The sequence below is a fragment of the Girardinichthys multiradiatus genome, chromosome 17 (assembly GCF_021462225.1).
Source record: "Girardinichthys multiradiatus isolate DD_20200921_A chromosome 17, DD_fGirMul_XY1, whole genome shotgun sequence".
Classification (NCBI taxonomy): Eukaryota; Metazoa; Chordata; class Actinopteri; order Cyprinodontiformes; family Goodeidae; genus Girardinichthys; species Girardinichthys multiradiatus.
The window spans coordinates 9608373-9627813 of NC_061809.1; the positions used below are offsets into that span (position 1 = coordinate 9608373).

General features: G+C 38.0%; 1 protein-coding gene and 1 long non-coding RNA gene across 5 annotated transcripts; one reads left to right on the forward strand and one right to left on the reverse strand.

The window, feature by feature from the left end:
- Positions 1-300: 300 nt before the first annotated feature.
- Positions 301-16236, reverse strand: LOC124882995 (solute carrier organic anion transporter family member 1C1-like). 4 transcript variants are annotated; one of them, XM_047389783.1, is made up of 15 exons: positions 16026-16236; positions 15531-15638; positions 12041-12182; positions 11795-11927; positions 10017-10141; positions 9788-9934; positions 8040-8138; positions 6937-7197; positions 6652-6816; positions 6087-6282; positions 5791-5956; positions 3009-3193; positions 2398-2462; positions 2182-2299; positions 301-2080 (listed from the first exon to the last, which is right to left on the reverse strand). In XM_047389783.1, the coding sequence occupies exons 2-15, from the start codon at positions 15579-15581 to the stop codon at positions 1867-1869; spliced, it is 2067 nt and encodes a 688-aa protein (XP_047245739.1). In that variant the 5' UTR covers positions 15582-15638; positions 16026-16236; the 3' UTR covers positions 301-1866. The 4 variants fall into 4 exon arrangements, with proteins under 4 accessions (XP_047245739.1, XP_047245740.1, XP_047245738.1 ...); XM_047389784.1 differs by having other exon boundaries at positions 15948-16236; XM_047389782.1 differs by having other exon boundaries at positions 15826-16236.
- On the forward strand, positions 10128-11060 carry LOC124882996. The gene is made up of 2 exons (XR_007042057.1): positions 10128-10896; positions 10995-11060. It is a non-coding gene; the product is annotated as an uncharacterized LOC124882996 (long non-coding RNA).
- Positions 16237-19441: the final 3205 nt, after the last annotated feature.

Below are 19441 nucleotides of genomic sequence, written 5' to 3' on the forward strand. Positions count from 1 at the left end.
AATGTAATTCCTCTTTATTCAGGTAAGGCAAGGAACCTCCTACTTATTCAAAGTGTGATCTGCCCTTGACACATAAGCTAATCCTATATTTCATTAACATCAGGTTATGATGAACCACACTTATCCTGTGTAAACAAAGTAATTCGTACGGGGTTATGTTTTTAGATTTCTGTGTCACCAAGTCTTAAACATATTCAGTGTTGGTCCATCTATGATGAAGCTTTAATGGATAAGGTTGCTTTGAACTCATGCACATTATCCCCCAACCCCACCTTAGACACATTCATTTAACACACGCCATGTTATGACATCCCTACAGTCTTAGATTTATTTAAGTTTCTTTATAGGTATGATAATATGCAACCATGGATGACATCATAGCCACTGTTAATTATACCAACCATATATGGACAAATCGGCCCCCCCGGTGGAAGACTACAAAACTGAAATTCCAGCCTTTCACTGGTCTGATATCTTGAAAACATTGATAACAAATACATTTCATACAGCAATGTATTGGACATTCAACTGTACAATCAACAAAATTCTAAAATAAAAAGAAAATAACAATGGATAGCCCAGTCTATAAATTTAAAATTTTAACAGTGCTTTTGTAGTCTGCATTAGTATGATACATTTAACAACTGAAACACAATAAAGTGGACCCAAGCTTGAAATTGAACTCACTAGCTTGCAGTCTACTGTTTAAAGCATACTTAACTTAATGGCACCTACACTTAATTTAGAGGACATTTATGCTCGTGACCTTTTAGCGAAAAAAAAGAAAATCTAATGTAACAAAAAAATGTAAAGTACTCTACTTACACAACTCTGAAAGCTCAAAGAAATGTGTATCACAGGTAATAAAATGGCAGCATGACTGATAATTTTCTTAAAGCCTTCAACATTTAAACTGGCCAAAATGTATATTTCAAGAAGATAGTGAGACCATTTTCAGTGTTTTTGACAAGCTATAGTACTACAATTACAATCAAAACCCTAAATAAACAACAAAAATAAACCCTAAGGTTTATCGTGCACGATACTGAATATTTTACATGTCTTTGTGGATTTATTCCTCATTTTGAAGAACATACTCTGTCCTTCTCACCTAGTTATTACTACACTGACTTCTCCCATGCCTTCTTGGTAAACTTTTGCTAGTTTCATATAGATCCAAGAAAACTAGTTAAATTAGCCAAGTTAAGTTTATAAAACCACAGACAGCAAAATGCCAACTTCACACTCATGACCACATAAAATCAAGTTGTATATGTGTGACCATATATCGTGGACTTAACACAGAGACCCTTGTAAGTTTAGGTTTTCTAGCAGGAATGTGTAATTCAACAAAGCAGCTGGTAGAAGGAAATGTCTTTGGACAGCACAATACTACCCATCCCCACTGTTTTCCATACTCACTGAAAGTAAAACTAAGCTAGATTTCATACAGTATAGACATGGGAATAGCATTGTGCTTTCATCTCCCACAAATTCTGAGAAAACTATTATCCAAAAGGTCCATCATCATGTATATGTTTTGCATTAATATGGTTCCTGCTGAATTCAGGGCTGGTGACTCTGATCCTACTAAGATCAGTAATGCTTTCAGTCATAATGTCTTGACTTCCTGTTCAGACAAAAATGTCATATCTTTTTCTGCTATTTAATTGTTGTAGTCAAGATATACGACCTTTGAAGAGGATGAGTGAGTCTTATTTCTTAATAAACAATGATAACATTAAAAAAAGAAAAAAAGCCAAAGAGGGATACTGGTAACCACCCAAACAGCGCTAACACTGTACCTTTACCACATATGGTCCAGTTTGAGTTCATTTTCATTATGCAATAACTTCTTGCAATATGTTAAATAGAGCTCTCATTGTTTGAGTCTTCTTTGTGTTTAACAATGCTGATGTTAGCATGTCCATTGCTTAGTCTGTTACCCTCCACTCCATTCTCTTTGGCCTGCTCCCTCAATGCTAGCTTCTTCTGTCTCTTAAGTATTTTGATGTAGAGCACCCCCCACAACATATTGGCTAGGATGTAGAGTCCAAAAATCAATCCCAAGAAGGTCAGTCTGAAAGTAAAGTATGTTGGAAAAATTAGGATTCATATTTGAGGAATTTTTAATGGAGATTGTTTGGGATATTGATAGCATAGTTAAAGTTTTTACTGTACCTAAATGCGTTGGAATCATAAAGTCTACATGCTCCACGTCCTCCACATTGCTTGGTGCCCCACTTCAAACATGTCCGGTCAATCAGTGCTCCAAAATAGATTGGGGGAGGGATCCCACCTGGCAGAACAAGGTTACATAGGATGAGACTCAGAGAAAAGCTGTCAAAAATATACCAATTGGTGATCTAGCATTGCAGTATAGATTTTGCCACTCACCTAGGGTTCTTATGATCAGTGTCTGCATACCCAAGGCCAAAGACTTTAGATCTGGCTTGATAGACCTGATTAAAGTTACATGGCAATATAGTGAATCACAGTGTAAAACTAAGCAAAAATGAGAAATAGATGTTTTTCTGAATGAAACAATGTGGTCTTGCTGTCATAGCATACAAAATGAAACTTACAGTCATATTCAACATATCAGAACATTATTGAAAAGGTAATTTATTTCAGTAACTCAATTCACGAAGTGAAACACATTACAGAGATTAATTACACACAGTCTGATGTTTTTAAGTATTTATTTCTGTTTGTTATGATGGTTTTCAGCTTGTAGGTGATGAACACAACATTTAAGATTACAATATTACATCAGACCAATAAGAAAACAAGTGGGCTTAATCAAAGGGGGTGATAGTGCTTTTGTTATACGTTTAATCAACAGGCCGTATTGGAACAAATATTCCAATTTATTGAATATGACTGTATGCACATCTGCGATATTTTAAGTTTAGATTACTGTCACCATAGTTGGCATAGTTGTATATGTTATAATGTCCCATGAATGAACAGAAAAGCCTAAGATCAGTCCCTGGGAAAAGTCTTACCTCAGCAGTATAATATATCCAGGTGTCCCCCCGCAGGCAGAAATGAAGGCTCCCAATACAGACAAAGCCATGTAAATTTTAAATTGGCTATCACATTCAGTTCCCCTGGAACACTGGCCCAGCACAGCAGACATGTTTGCAGCAGAAGTCATGGAAGTCCCAATGCAGGTACAGTTGTGAAACACCTAAAAATATCAAGAAGATCTGAATTGAGCTTTTTTGGTTGCAAAAATAAAAAAGGGTCTGAAAAAAAATATCCTGTAGTATTGATGATCTACATTGAAACATATAAATGTACAGACATATATAGTATTGTAATTAGTCTCAAAATCTATCATAATTATTTCTGAAGGATGGAATCTTTTCTCCCCATTAAACAATTTTAATTTCAAATTTAGAAAAGAAAAGGGATTCTGTATAATTAAGATTACACAGACTCATTAATTTGCAATCAATACAAAATGACAAAACCTAAATTTATGAATTAAGGTAAAGAATTTGTAAGAGTGTTTCAAAGACTGACATTATTTTTAATGAACCTAAGATCAATTTTCTAATAAATTATTTAAAAATAAAAATACAGCTCATGGATGCTAACACTTAATACTCTACATTCTGCTGAGGGGTTGGTGGTGTGAATTTGAATGTCCACAATGTTGGCGGATTAACATTTAACTTCTATCAACTGTCAGTCTCTCAGGAGTTTAAAAAAGAAAGAAAGAAAAGAGAAATTCAGTATTTCAGAACCAACATAATGTCTACCTGCTTCTCACACCAGAACCTCCATGACAAAACAGGAAAACATAGATTGTATTTTGATGGAATGTAAGCGCACTGTTGTGCTGCTCCCACTGTCATGGTTCTCAGTTTGGATGACAGGAGGAATATCTCAAAACAACATTCAAACTAAAAGGGTGTTGGTTCTGGTTCAATTTGTTGAATGTTCAGGATAGTTTCTCACTTTGGATTTGGATTAGGTCAATGTAGCAATGCATACGATGCCACCAAACACATTTATGGCAACTAAATATCTCAAACTGTTCAAGATTGGTTCTGAATAAGCTAGAGAAGGCTTTTTACTGGTTTTAGTTCTTGTTATGTTTGTTCCCCTCTGTGAAACTAAGAACTGAGCTATCTCAGAAGACTGCAGCTCTGAGGGGAAGGAGTCGTCATGAGAGTCTGATCAGCAAATCAGATGAGGATTTGGAAAATGGGTGGGCCACATTGCACTTGATGGTAAAGAAAAAATTGTTATACAACTAGACAAGATGCAACTGTCTGTAGGGTGAAGCTGTTTCCACATGCAAGGATTCAGGTTTAACACTGTTATCTAATCACTTAATATTTTTAAAATCTTTTCTGAATTTCTAAATTAGATAAATAAGACAATTTATATATAACTGTGACACGTATTCGGAGGTATTCAGAGAATAGTCTTTTTTAGCATAAACCTTCAGGGTCATAAAAACATTGGATATTGGGGAAGGAAATTGCAGGAAAAGGATATTGCAGGAAATCTGTTTTTGTGGGTGAAAGGTGAGATCTGGTTTTTCATGCTCACTGCACTTACTAAAAGTTGATTTTACAGACGTCTGCTCTGTTCATCTAACCTAATAAAGACAGCTGAATAATTTAATTCGATTCAGTTTATTTATGTAGCACCAATTCACAACACTTCGTCTCAATGCATGTTACAAAAAAGTCAATTAAGTTCAATCTTACAGACAATTACATACATTCCAGTTTGATTCTAGTTATTAAGCAATGCAATAAAGTTCAGTTTATTATTCAAATTGGTTAAAAGGTTTTCTATCAAAGGAAGCCCAGCAGATTGCACGGAGTCACTTACTTGCACCATTCACTCCTCCTGACAGTGGACTGTCACTTGCATATCTTTATGTTGCTGTGCTATTTTTCTTAATTTCATGTAAACTTGTTTAATTCTGCTGTATTGGTCCTAAAACCGTCTTAGTGCTGCCCTCTTTGGGTTGAACGGTGGCTACTGCAGTTGAATTTTCCCATTGGTTCAAATGGTACAACTTGGAAAATGCTTATATCACAGCCCCTGCACTCGGGTAAAACCATCTCACTCTGACGCACCACCGTAACGAGTCAGTAGTTGGAATTGTTCCTGCCCTACTGCAGCAGCGTCGGGCATTGCAGAGTCAGCACCTTGAGCCAGCGGCTCGAACTGATAAGACTCAGGCCTGCTGGGCTCCGTAAAGCCTCTCTTAACCTCCGATGATGGGGGGTGCCCCCACTTTCCGTAGTCTTTCTGACACTTGGCCGTGCCCCTCAGCGTCTCTTGGCACTGCAAACTTTGGTGAAATTTTTTTAAATATGTCTAGGGGCAAAGTTATCCTGTTTAACTTTGCAGCAGTTCCTTATACTGAGGATGCTTGTGGACAGTGGACATGGAAACTCCCCTTTAACAGGAAGAAACATCCAGCAGAACCAGAACCAGGCTCAGTGTGAGTGGCCATCTGCAACGACCGACTGGACACAGAAGCACTGAGCCAGCAGTACTTTCTATGTTAAGGAAGAGTGAAAAGTAATTATAGCCAAATCCAAAAAAACTGTCCAGAACATTTATTGCTGTTTTTCGACACAAGAAATTTGCTACATCAGGTGAGCACCAGGAGTCTATGTAAAATGCATTTTATTTTAAGTATGTGAAACAACTTTCCAGGCTAATTTAAAATGACGGGAGCAGCCATTTTATGTTCCTTATAAAGGATCCAAGGGACCTGAACTTCATGTTAACCTCTGTGAAAAAACATACCATTGCTTTTCCTTTTCCTGTGGAGGTCTGACATCCAGCCAGGCAGGGTGAAGCATATGTCATGCCATTATAAGCACACACTGGATCCCAGTGCTTCAGTGAGCAGGAGCAGCCCATGTTGCATGGTGACAACAAAGTTGAGGAATTGTAGGATACTTGTCGATAACTGGTATAAAAGAGACAGGTTAGAAATTTGTCAGAATATTCATGACTGAAAATGAAAAACCATTCAATTTCAAATAGGCATGGGATTGTGTGTATGTGTATGGGATTGTGTGTATGTGTGCACCACTCACCCTTGATACACAACAGTTAAACCAGCCACCTCTGCATTGTCACAGTGAAAGAATCCCTGAAGGGAAAGCATACAAAAGGATCCAAGAGATGCAGCAATGGACAATCTGGCCGCTCCAACAACACCCAGTTTAAAACGCTTCAGGACAAAACCACCAGTGATGAAACCCAGAGCAACTGCTGGCAGGTTCATAATGCCTGAGTGGGGGGATGAATGAATGGATGGTTTGTTAGATAAGAACACGCTGCTCACAGCACTGTTGTTGCTAATTACATACGAAATAAAACAGTTCCAGTAAGCAGCCATTTCAAACTGTTTCCTTTTTTATTGGTGGTTTTAGACAATTTGTTTTATAGCACTGACCACATTGGATAAGCACTCAGATGAACAAGCAATCAAATACTAAATATAGCTACTGTATTTGACAAACACTAGCACAAATGGAGATCTCACAGTGGGCCATTTAGTGTCTACATTCTTGAGTCTGGTTTATCACACAATCAAATTTCCTTTCAACAACATCATTGTTTCAGTTGGAGCAAACTTGGAAGAAGTGGGGGAGGTACCTATTAGAAAATTAGCTCTAGATGCTGTCTGGCCATAGATCTGCTCCATGAACTTTGGTGTAAAGGTGATCATGCCAACAAAGCCGTTGACTACAACCAGGTTGGTGAGGATGATCAGTGAGTAGATGCTGTTCCTGAAGAGTCTTTTCAGTGAAGGAATAAAATCTGGAAAACAACAAAGCATTAAGGCAAAATGAGAGTGACCATTAATTGGGCAGGAAACTGCTCACCCTAATTTATTTCATTTTTCCTATATCTAACAAACCGATTTAAAAACTGATTTACCTTTAACCATTTCCCTAAATGTGACTGTCTTCTCTTTGTCTTCACCATCCCGGTTTTCATCTGGCAGGAAATTCTCCTGTTCTGGGAAAGAGGCTAGCTCTGTACTTTTGTTGCTACTGTCCTCCTCACCCTGTTTGGGTAAAGACTTGGGCAGGAAAAAGAATGGGATACTTGACAGCAGAATCATTGTGCCTGTCACCAAGAAGCCCAGCCACCAGGCTCCCACCCAGCGAGAGTCCTTGTAGGTGATGGTAATGCTGTCTGGGTGGAAAAGCAGGGTTAGGGTTAGGGTTAGTTTGGTTATGAAGAAGATTGTATCTGTTATGCTGTGCTCCATCTGTTGTCAAAAGTTAAAATTGAAAGTAAAAAAAAAAGAATAAATAAATCTCAATTGCTACTTGGAAATTCTCCTCAACCTCAAAATCCAATATGGCTGCCACATGCATAAAACATAGCAATAGCTGTATTTATAAACTGTTTATTTTCACTTATGCCAATTTTCATCAGCCACACACAGTACTGCACAACTTCTTTTGACTATAGCAATTAACCTGGTCACTGAGCCTTATAATTAGCTAATACTACTGTTTTCCCAACTTCCAACTGGAACACAGTGAAGTTATTTACTGACATCATTCCAGCTTTCGGTTTAAATGGAACCCAGCCTTAGAGTAATATCTAACTGTTGTTTTTACCAATTTAGCAATTAATGGGGATCTCGTGGCCTAGTGGCCTTGTTGTTTAAAACCAGTTCTTGTTGTGTCAACAGCCTCCCGCAACTCTTGCTCCATGACTAAGGGCTTTACTCTTTCCAGTGAGCCATATCATAAATGTTCAAAGTCACAAAGGTTAACAATTTTGTTGAAATGGTGTTCAAATTGAGAAACTATATTTTGCACAAGCCAACTGAAGGTCCAGTAGCCTTCACATCTTATCAGTCCTATTCTTATCAGTTATGGTTTCACGCACAGTATAAAGTAAAAGATAACCTTTGTTGATTTGAGTTACGCAGAATTATTGAAATTCCAGCTGAGTTACAAGTATAATTGAAGGATATGTTTTTTATTAGATTTTTTTTATTCTTACACTGAGAAATCTCATACCTAAATCAACAAATCCAATGTCCACGTAGGTCTTGGCTAGGAAGGAGCCAAGCATGAACCCAATCATAGGGCCCAACATTCCTGTTGTGTAGATACAGGCTAACACAGAAGAAGAAGAGGGGGAGAAAGATGTAAAAAGAATTAATGATTAAACATATATGATTAATCATGAATCATTTAATTTACAAATATAACAAACTAGGCAGTTTCATATCCACTGACATTAGAGATGGACACCTGCTCCCTGGTGACCCGGAATGATTAATTGGTTATTGATGATGGCTGGATGGATGGATGTTATTTTGGGGTTAAAAATAAGAACGTGATTCCTTTAAGCTTGAAACCGTGTATCTCTTATTTTGAGGTTACACCGGAAGTAGTTTTTTAATTGTTGTTCGGTTGTATGAGATGCCCAATAAAGACTGTACATCAAGCTGGCTGACAACACTCAGAAGCCCCTGTCAAGTTTTATACATTTCTGCGTGCCGGCATTTTGGGTACTTAAAATAGTGACAAATTGACAGCTAAGACACAAGCATTCTGAACCACTGCAAGAATACAGCAGCTGGCTATCATTAGACAAAGAAAAGACAACACAATATATGAACTACTCAAACCTGGACTTAGTTATTTTAGCTGAAAACAGGTTTTTTAAACAATTTGCAATTTTTCAAAACCATTACGGTTTTGTGAAAATTAAAAAAATTGACTCGCATCTTGTTGTTATAAAGCCAGTATTTTGTTTCATGGAGGATCTCAATACTACGAGTGGTACGTGCAGCGTCTGAGATGCAGACTTTTACAAAGTCCTTGTATTGGAATGGTTACAGCATGTAAAATATGTTAAAAAAGAAAATTGTTAAAAACTGTTTGTAATTAAGTCATACAGCAAATTATATTTTCAATATTAATACAGAAATCTGTAAATTCATACAGATTTCAATATTAAATGTTTGTATTATTGGTATTTTAGGTGTACAGGTTGTGTCAGTACATACGTTGTTTTTTAGTAGGTTTGTTGATTTAATTAGTATTTTAAATATCAAAATAAAACTGCAATATATTTAACTTCATTTACGCTTTAAAGAATCAGAGGAAACATATTTTGAATAATGATAATTTATTCCTGTTATACATTTTCCACTGATCCATAGCATATTATTTCAGAAGCATCTGCTAGTTTAATATTTTTTTAAACGTTTGACAGCAGGACAGTCCAACCTCTTCTCTGAATAATTTAGCTAATAATTATTTGACCAGGGCTGCACGGTGGCGCAGTTGGTAGCACTGTTGCCTTGCAGCAAGAAGGTCCTGGGTTTGATTCCTGGCCAGGGATCTTTCTGCATGGAGTTTGCATGTTCTCCCTGTGCATGCGTGGGTTCTCACCAGGTACTCTGGCTTCCTCCCACAGTCCAAAGACATGACTGTTAGGTTAATTGGTCACTCTAAATTGCCCTTAGGTGTATGAATGAATGAGTGTGTGCATGGTTGTTTGTGTGTTGCCCTGCGATGGACTGGCGACCTGTCCAGGGTGTATCCTGCCTCTTGCCCATAGATTGCTGGAGATAGGCACCAGCTCTCCTGTGACCCACTATGGAATAAGTGGTAGAAAATGACTGACTGACTGATAATCTTGTTACACCCCTAATTCCTATGAAACCCAATTAAACTTAGGTAAACCATGATGTAAAATTTTTTAAAATGCCAAGACAGTGCAGCATACTGCAAATAATAAAAACAAAACAAACCCAAATAGAAAGGAGTGTTCTCTTGTCTAGAAAAGTCATCTAGATAGGATATTCCCAATGGCATGGAGGGAGTCTCTCCGATTCCACGCAGCATGTTTCCCAAGAAAACATAGATCCACATGGACGAGCCAATTGCCTGTTCACAAGCTGAGAGGAAAAAGAGTGGCATTAAACATTATGTAACACTGACTGAGCAGATTTAGGAACATCCAAACAAAATATCAAGTACCCTGTATGGCTGCTATATCAGGAATCTCATCTTTCTCAGTCAGGCTGTGGTTGGACAAACAGGGCAGACTGTTTTCAGTGCTGTTGACCTGAGTATTGTGGGACATACTAGTCTCATATTTATACCTAGAAAAAAAGAATAATATCAGGTATCTGTCAGGCCACAGAGCTGTGTGCAGGTTTGTCTTGCTATGTGAGTCTTGCTTCTCCTTTCCAATATTCAGGGTGATGTGCTGTTTAATTTTTTCCACCCATTTTGCATGTGAGCCAAATTTTAAACTTTGTTTTAATTTTGACCAGAACACATTCCACATGTTTGTGTCAGGATCTGGGTTGTGTTTGTGCTTGCCACATGTGTTTTGTTTCAGACTGTGCTGGAGCACAGGTGCGACTTGTTCACTGATTACTAGGAGGAGTACTTAAGCAGGAGGCTGCCAGCACTTCAATGTGAGAGTGTTTTGCCACCAGTGGTACAAACTCGAGCCACATTCAAGTTTATGCCTCGTACTTCGACCTTCGTTTAACTTTGTTTTTGCTCCTCTGCAGATTTTGAGAACCTAAGCTTTGGATCCATGTCACTGAGTTTCTGGACTTTGTTTCTGGAAGTTATTCTGGATGATCAAGCCTATCTTCATTCTGAGGATTCCTAACCTATCATCTGCCTTTGTTTGGATTCGTATCAAGCTGGCAGCTTCCTGTCCTCTCCTGAGCCAAGCCACAAGCATACCCTGTCCACCTTCCAACGTAAACCACCGCACATTGTACTTGTTTCTTTGTTCCGAGCTCACACAGAACAGCACCAAGTGAACTCTCTATGGATATCCCGTTTAAGACCTGGATCCTGAGTCTCATTCCCCCGGCGACCTGACCACCATAACACAGTAAGCTGATCTCAGATTCATGATAATTATTTGTTCTTAGTTTTGTCTTACCTTCCGTTAACCGTACTCATCCATTCTCTTCTCTTCTCTCCCTACAGTGAGATTTTCGTCCGTTTCGTTCCTGATTACATCACCAATAAAACAGTCTTTATTGTACTTCCTTATCCTGAGTGTTCTCAGTATGTGGGTCAGAGCTATTTTGAATACAATGACAGTTTGCTGTATCTTATGGTGGCGTGTGGCTAACTACATATAGGATTTCTAATGGCTTTCTTTCACCATCGCCTTTTTTCTTGCCACTCTTCAATAAAGGCCAAAGTTTGTGGGGTGCAAGACTAGTTGTCCTGTCACTAGATTCTCCCACTTGAGCTGTGGATCTCTGGAGCTCCTCCAGAATTACCAAGAGTTATCCCTGACCTGTCTGCTGTATTCCTTGGTATTCAGGATGTTTGTACACTAATGTTCTCTAACAAACATCTGAAGAACCCACAGAACAGCTAGATTTATACAGATTAACAGGTTCCACAGAGGTGACTTCTGAATACAACAAGGGGTATTAAAGTAATGGGAGCTAAGTACTTATGCACACCACACTTTTCTGTATTTTGTTGGTAAAGCATTTGAAAACAATGTATAATATTCATATCCCTTTGCTATTGTTTGTAGCTCTTTCTACATACAATTCCCAAACACATTCAAGTTTGCGGTGAAAAATCAGAAATAGCTTTATTGGTCAAGATAGTGCACACAAGGTTCAACAGAGATGGATACTTTTCCAAGGCACTGTTTCCAGGTACATATGTGCTTCTTGCTATTAAATATACTGAACCGTTCCTTCACCAGCCATCAATATTACATATGGAAGAATAAATTAAAAGTAAACAGACAGTATACTAACCGTCCCTGTAAGAAGTGTGGCAGTGCAACAATAAAGGATCCAGCGGCCATGATCAAACAGCCGATACCGATCAGCCTGGGCCGATGAAGCTTTGCCCCGAAGTAGCTCACAAAGGCAATCACCAACAGGTTTCCTGTGAAGGAAATGCCATCAATCATTCTTTTAAGGAGTAGTTCTAGTATTGTCCTATTATGTGTCTAAGGACATCTTTAGCTATCCAGATTCAACAATAACAAGTGCCCAAACCCATTTCAAAGCTGCCATCTATGACCCCTATCAGAGAGCTGGGGATGTCGAAGCGCCTTTCAATCTGTGTGATGGAGCTCTTCATGTATGCTCCGCCAAAAGCTTTGGCAAAAAACATAAATGCCAGGGAGACCAGGAACAGCTGCAAGAGCACACCTGACATGTTAATAAGTTAGGCTTCTCTTGGCCAGACTTGTTCATTAAATCAGATGATCTTTCATTGTGTTTAAGATGTCATTCTTGTTACACAGGATCATTGTTCTTGTTCACAATGTTTAAAGGCCATTGTACAGGTAGGGGAATGCATTATTATGTAACATTAACACTTAGCACTTAGCATGCATTAAAATATCTACAGAGCTTTAAATCAACTTTAAACAACACATACAGATTTGATTGGATCAGGGTTTTTTTTCAAGATTGTAACAATATCTGCTGGTATCAAACCAGATATTTTATGATTAAGCAATTATTCTCAAAAGTTATGAAACAATACATTGCTGTTGATGTTTTCACATAGCTAGACAGGTTCATATTTGTATGGAGGGATTATTTTTGCAAAAATCTGTCAAAGTGAAAATTACAATAAATCTTTCAGTTTTTCTATTATAAAATAAACTTTTCAAAGTTTGCATGTCTAGTTAGCAAGACATGCTAAACATTGTGCCAAAGTATACCATAGTTGCATATCAGAGTTACAGTATGTTAGTATGTTAGCTGTACATTTCTTCTCATCAAAAAGGGACTTTAACTTTGCATCATCAAATCTTGTAAAAATCAAAAAGGCACAATCTGTGTTTACTAAAACAAAATAACCCATGGTAGATCATCTAAATCAGATATGCAGCCCATTTGAACAAAAATAGCTTGGTTATTTCAGATTTTAAAAACTCATGTTAACAATGTTAATTTTATAATTATGTCTGTAAAGTAGAGCTGGAATTAAAAAAAACAACATTTTTTTTGTGGTTTTATAACTCATTTAGTCAGATGGCTTAATATCAAAAGGATGTTTATGAATCAGTTTACAAAATATTCTTTTTTAAACAATTTCTCATGATGTAGGGTTGTTTGGTTTTTGGTTTCGGGGTTTTTCCTTATGTTTTTCACTGTTCAAGTTTTGAATCATGTTTCTGTTTATTTTCCTGGTCATGCTTTTGTTTTGTCGTCTTGTTCATGTTTTGTGAAGTTTGGTTTTCGGATCTGGTTATGCTTTTGCTTCATGTTTTTCTAGTTTGTGTTCAAAAGTCTCTGTTTTGCTCCAGTCACGTTTTGTTCTGTTAATTAAGTTTATTCAGTTCACCTGCTTCAAGTTAATCTGTCTCCTTACTCCACCTGGTTTTCACGCCATATATTCACACCTGTTCTGTTAGTCTTTGCGGAAACATCTTTCACTCTCATGCTCATGTCTTGTTCTAAAACCAAGTCTTGTCTTTTTGATCTTGCCATGCCTGTCTTGCCTGCCCGTTTGTTTTGTTCCTGCCTCCTGCTAAGTGTGAGTTTTCGTAATTAAACCTTTTTTTTCACTTAAAATCACACTGCCTGCTCGTCTGCATTGTGGGGTCCAATATCAAGACAGAACCGTGACACAATTACTTGGCAAGCAAGTATCTGATGAGGCTCATTATAGCAAAATAAATGACTAAATGACAGAAGTTCTGTGGATTGACTCTATAATGCCAAACATATCATTTTGATACATGTACACTATATTACCGAAGATATTTGTTCCCCAATCCAAATTGGTTGCAGGAGAACTGTACTTGTCTGAATGTATTGTGTCAAGAGTAAAGTTTGGTGAAAGGGGGGTTATGCTGTGGGGCTGCTTTTCAGGAGCTGGGATTGGCCCATCAGTACCAGTGAAAGGAACTCGGAAAGCTTTAGCATATCAAGAGATTTAGGAGGATTCCATGATCCCAACTCTGTGGGAACAGTTTGGAGAAGACCTTCTTCTCTTCTAACATGACCGTGCACCAGACACAAAGCAAGGACCATAAAAACATGAATGAGAGAGTGTGGTGTGGATGAGTTTGGCTGCTCTGCAAAAAATCCTGACCTCAACCCGATAGAACAGCTTTGGGATGATATAGAGTGGAGACTGGGCTTCACATCCAGCATCAGTCTATTACCACACAAATTCCTATAAACACGCTCCTAAACCTTGTGGACAGCCTTCTCAAAAGAGTTGAAGCTCTAATAGCTGCAAAGGCTTGACCACAGTCATATTGAACCCTATGGATTAAGAACAGGGGTTTTACTTAAGTTCATATGTTAGTCGAAGCAGGTGAGTTAATACTTTTGACGGTATAATTTATTTCTGAGAACTGCACCAGTTTGAAAACCTGCTGTATCAAATCCTAGGCTTGACTTACGCCATCTGGTGGAGGATCTCAATACTACGAGTGGTACGTGCAGCGTCTGAGATGCAGACTTTTACAAAGTCCTTGTATTGGAATGGTTACAGAATGTAAAATATGTTAAAAAAGAGAATTGTTAAAAAACTGTTTGTAATTAAGTCATACAGCAAATTATATTTTCAATATTAATACAGAAATCTGTAAATTCATACAGATTTCAATATTAAATGTTTGTATTATTGGTATTTTAGGTGTACATGTTGTGTCAGTACATACGTTGTTTTTTAGTAGGTTTGTTGATTCAATTAGTATTTTAAATAACAAAATAAAACTGCAATATATTTAACTTCATTTACGCTTTAAAGAATCAGAGGAAACATATTTTGAATAATGATAATGTATTCCTGTTATACATTTTCCACTGATCCATAGCATATTATTTCAGAAGCATCTGCTAGTTTAATATTTTTTTGTTTTTTCCCTTTTTACTTGTTTTTCTCTTTTTTCTTTTGAAAAGTTATTGCTACAGCTCAGCTTTAAAGTGTTAATATACAAACAGCACATTTGCTTATATCATCATTTCTATGGAGTACACATAAAATATTAAAGAAAACTTTCAGTTGTTGTTTTATCATCAAATAACAGCCTCTAACAGCTTTACAGCAAGATGTAATTAATAGATCCCTGACACTCAAATAATTGCAGATAATTACCCAACAGTATTTCCTGGACAGTTCATACTTTTAACATGTAGCACGTTTAATTTTCCATGGGAAATTAATACTCCTACTTTTTATGCCAGGCCATTATTGTTCATTAGGTAATACTAGACACAGTACATGTCATGGTAAACAGAGCAATTTGTGATGTGTCAGTGTAACTCATAGGCACAGCATGGTATCAATCTTAAAAATCACCCCACTCATTGCCATCAACCTTACATTTCTACTTTTGAATATAGTATGCTTTATATGTATCACATTAGTTACATTCATACAGACTCAAAACAGTCCACAAACAATGGAAAAGGTCTTACATTATTTCAAAGTGAATATATTTGGAAATGGTTTACACTTCAACTGTTTCTTCAAAATGTAAGTCAGATAGCTTTTTATAGAAGAAAGTTTACTAACCTTGAGCTTAGAGCAACATCCCTCACGTGTTTTTTTGGCCTCTACACTCATGATGCTTCTGTGGGCTCAATTTGTGGCAGAAAAGACAAATTCTTTTTTCATCCAAGCCTGTGAGGATTTCAAATAATATAATCAAAAGGTTTGACAATTTAAAAGGTATTTTTCAAATAAGTCCATGAACTTGATTTTAGAGGATTTACATGCACAAAGGCTGTACACATAAAATGGCAATTGTGTCATTGCATACTAATGAAGAAATTTGTAAAACAAATGGAAAAGCAGTTAAAGTCTTTACCTGTAATAAGCCCAGTATAGAGGAGCTGATAGATCTCTGTAACTAGTAGGACTTTGTGCTCAAAGCCCAAGTCTTATCACCAAATTATAAAATCACATGTAATCAGTAACTCAGGCACTCACATTGATCTTGTTGATCATGTCAACAAAAAGCCATCCTGCCCTCACGCAAACTGACATGCGCCCCACACTCATTCATACCTGGAAATGCACAGCTTTTTCAAGTGGGATGCTTGTCTAAGCAGCAGTCGAAGGGTTCAGAGGTTCTCAAAGTACACTCAGATGCTCACAGTCACACACATCCTACTGTGTGAAACATCACAGGCCTTCCCGGCAGCCATTCTTTGTGGAGACACAACAAACAGCAGCAGCGTGAAGCTGGCCAAGTTTATTGTAGTGCGAGCTAAGTGTTTCTGTTAGTTTGCCTGTTTCAAAGAGTGAAACGCTGTCCTCTCCAGGATAAGTTTAGTCGGGTGTTTCCATCCAATGCTTGATCAAAGTCTTCCTGTACCATTGATAGCGCTGAACAATGGCTTTCTCTTGAATGCCCCAGTACAACACATCCCCTCACCTTATCACTTTTGTCCAACAGTAGGTATTCACTGGAGGTTCATTCTGTTACAGCTCACAATTAATGGCATGTCCGTTTCTGGAGAATATTTTAGTGTAAGGACTTCCTAAATGCTTCAGCTCTTCTGAGAATGGGCGGTTGTTTACAGGATTCTCTTCCATTACTGCTATAGTACTTAGTTTAGAGGAAGACACTAATGATGAAAAAACAGACATACAGTTCTATTAAAAAGCATTTTGCCCTTACTGATTTCAAATCTTCAAATTGCATAATGTGCTCTTGAGCTTGAGGTTAGAAACTAATGACCAAACTATCTTCTTTAGGGTTTTCAGCTAGAGAAAAATTAAAGGTTCTATTAGTTAGGTCAACGCTCCAGTTTCTGAAGAAAAAAAACGCAGTTACCACCAGTTTTATGCTGGTGGTAAGAGAGCACACACACCCTGGTGAGCCCTGTTGAGCCCTTTGAGTAATTTTGGTAGGCTGATCACTTCTGGGAAAGTTCTCCACTCATTCCTGTTTTCTTCATTTATGGGTAATGCAGGTTTGCTTGAGTACCAAAGCTCTGGGCATGGATTTTTATCGTTTTCCTGACTGATATTTGTCAGTGATTTTTTTTTTCTAATCTGTGCTGGAATTTATTTACGTCGGGGCATGATGTGTTGGATTTTGATGTCATTTGGCCTACCTCATGTTGTCATATAGGTTCAGTTTAAGTTATTTTTTGATTCTACAGATCAGGTAGTAATCATGACTGTGTATGACTAGTGAAGCTGAACAAAGAAAGGGTTCATTATTTTTTCCCACACAGAGTGCCTGGGATAGCTTTTTTCTCTTAATACATGAAATCATAATTTGAAGATTTTTCACTTTTTTTAGGTAACTTCTTTTCTTATATTAAAATTGTATAAAATGTTTGGGTGTGTCCAAAAAGCTAAATCTAAAGAAATTTGTAAGGAGGCAAAAACTTTTTCACAGCTTTCTACTGCAAACATACGCCTCTACAGGTCCTTCTCAAAATATTAGCATATTGTGATAAAGTTCATTATTTTCCATAATGTCATGATGAAAATTTAACATTCATATATTTTAGATTCATTGCACACTAACTGAAATATTTCAAGTCTTTTATTGTCTTAATACGGATGATTTTGGCATACAGCTCATGAAAACCCAAAATTCCTATCTCACAAAATTAGCATATTTCATCCGACCAATAAAAGAAAAGTGTTTTTAATACAAAAAACGTCATCCTTCAAATAATCATGTACAGTTATGCACTCAATACTTGGTCGGGAACCCTTTGGCAGAAATGACTGCTTCAATGCGGCGTGGCATGGAGGCAATCAGCCTGTGGCACTGCTGAGGTCTTATGGAGGCCCAGGATGCTTCGATAGCGGCCTTTAGCTCATCCAGAATGTTGGGTCTTGAGTCTCTCAACGTTCTCTTCACAATATCCCACAGATTCTCTATGGGGTTCAGGTCAGGAGAGTTGGCAGGCCAATTGAGCACAGTGATACCATGGTCAGTAAACCATTTACCAGTGGTTTTGGCACTGTGAGCAGGTGCCAGGTCATGCTGAAAAATGAAATCTTCATCTCCATAAAGCTTTTCAGCAGATGGAAGCATGAAGTGCTCCAAAACCTCCTGATAGCTAGCTGCATTGACCCTGCCCTTGATAAAACACAGTGGACCAACACCAGCAGCTGACACGGCACCCCAGACCATCACTGACTGTGGGTACTTGACACTGGACTTCTGGCATTTTGGCATTTCCTTCTCCCCAGTCTTCCTCCAGACTCTGGCACCTTGATTTCCGAATGACATGCAGAATTTGCTTTCATCTGAAAAAAGTACTTTGGACCACTGAGCAACAGTCCAGTGCTGCTTCTCTGTAGCCCAGGTCAGGCGCTTCTGCCGCTGTTTCTGGTTCAAAAGTGGCTTGACCTGGGGAATGCGGCACCTGTAGCCCATTTCCTGCACACGCCTGTGCACGGTGGCTCTGGATGTTTCTACTCCAGACTCAGTCCACTGCTTCCGCAGGTCCCCCAAGGTCTGGAATCGGCCCTTCTCCACAATCTTCCTCAGGGTCCGGTCACCTCTTCTCGTTGTGCAGCGTTTTCTGCCACACTTTTTCCTTCCCACAGACTTCCCACTGAGGTGCCTTGATACAGCACTCTGGGAACAGCCTATTCGTTCAGAAATTTCTTTCTGTGTCTTACCCTCTTGCTTGAGGGTGTCAATAGTGGCCTTCTGGACAGCAGTCAGGTCGGCAGTCTTACCCATGATTGGGGTTTTGAGTGATGAACCAGGCTGGGAGTTTTAAAGGCCTCAGGAATCTTTTGCAGGTGTTTAGAGTTAACTCGTTGATTCAGATGATTAGGTTCATAGCTCGTTTAGAGACCCTTTTAATGATATGCTAATTTTGTGAGATAGGAATTATGGGTTTTCATGAGCTGTATGCCAAAATCATCCGTATTAAGACAATAAAAGACCTGAAATATTTCAGTTAGTGTGCAATGAATCTAAAATATGTGAATGTTAAATTTTCATCATAACATTATGGAAAATAATGAACTTTATCACAATATGCTAATATTTTGAGAAGGACCTGTATAAGAACAGAGTTCTTTTGTTTTTGTTTTTGTTATTTACATTGTTACCATCGTCCTGTTGTGGAAAATTCGACTTGAGTGCTCATCCGGCCTTGCTTGTCACAGTTTCAGTTGTTTTAACCTTTTTAATCAAATCTCTGACTGTAGTTGTGAGCACATTTACACAAGCAGCTATTTTTTGTAGCCATTTCTTGACATTTGTCGATCAGTTCATGTCTTCCTTACTTAGATGGCATATTCCATTCCAAACCCTGTGTCTCCCCTGCATCAGGTCTTGTTTAAGTCCTAAATAATTAAATACAAGTACCAAGACACTTTAATCAACTGTAAAAAAAAAAAAGTCAATAAGTGTGGAGGACGCTGTATTTACTGCAAGGCAATAGAACCCCATGCTGTACCTGCAACATTATTAGTTGCCTTTGGCTCAATGAATC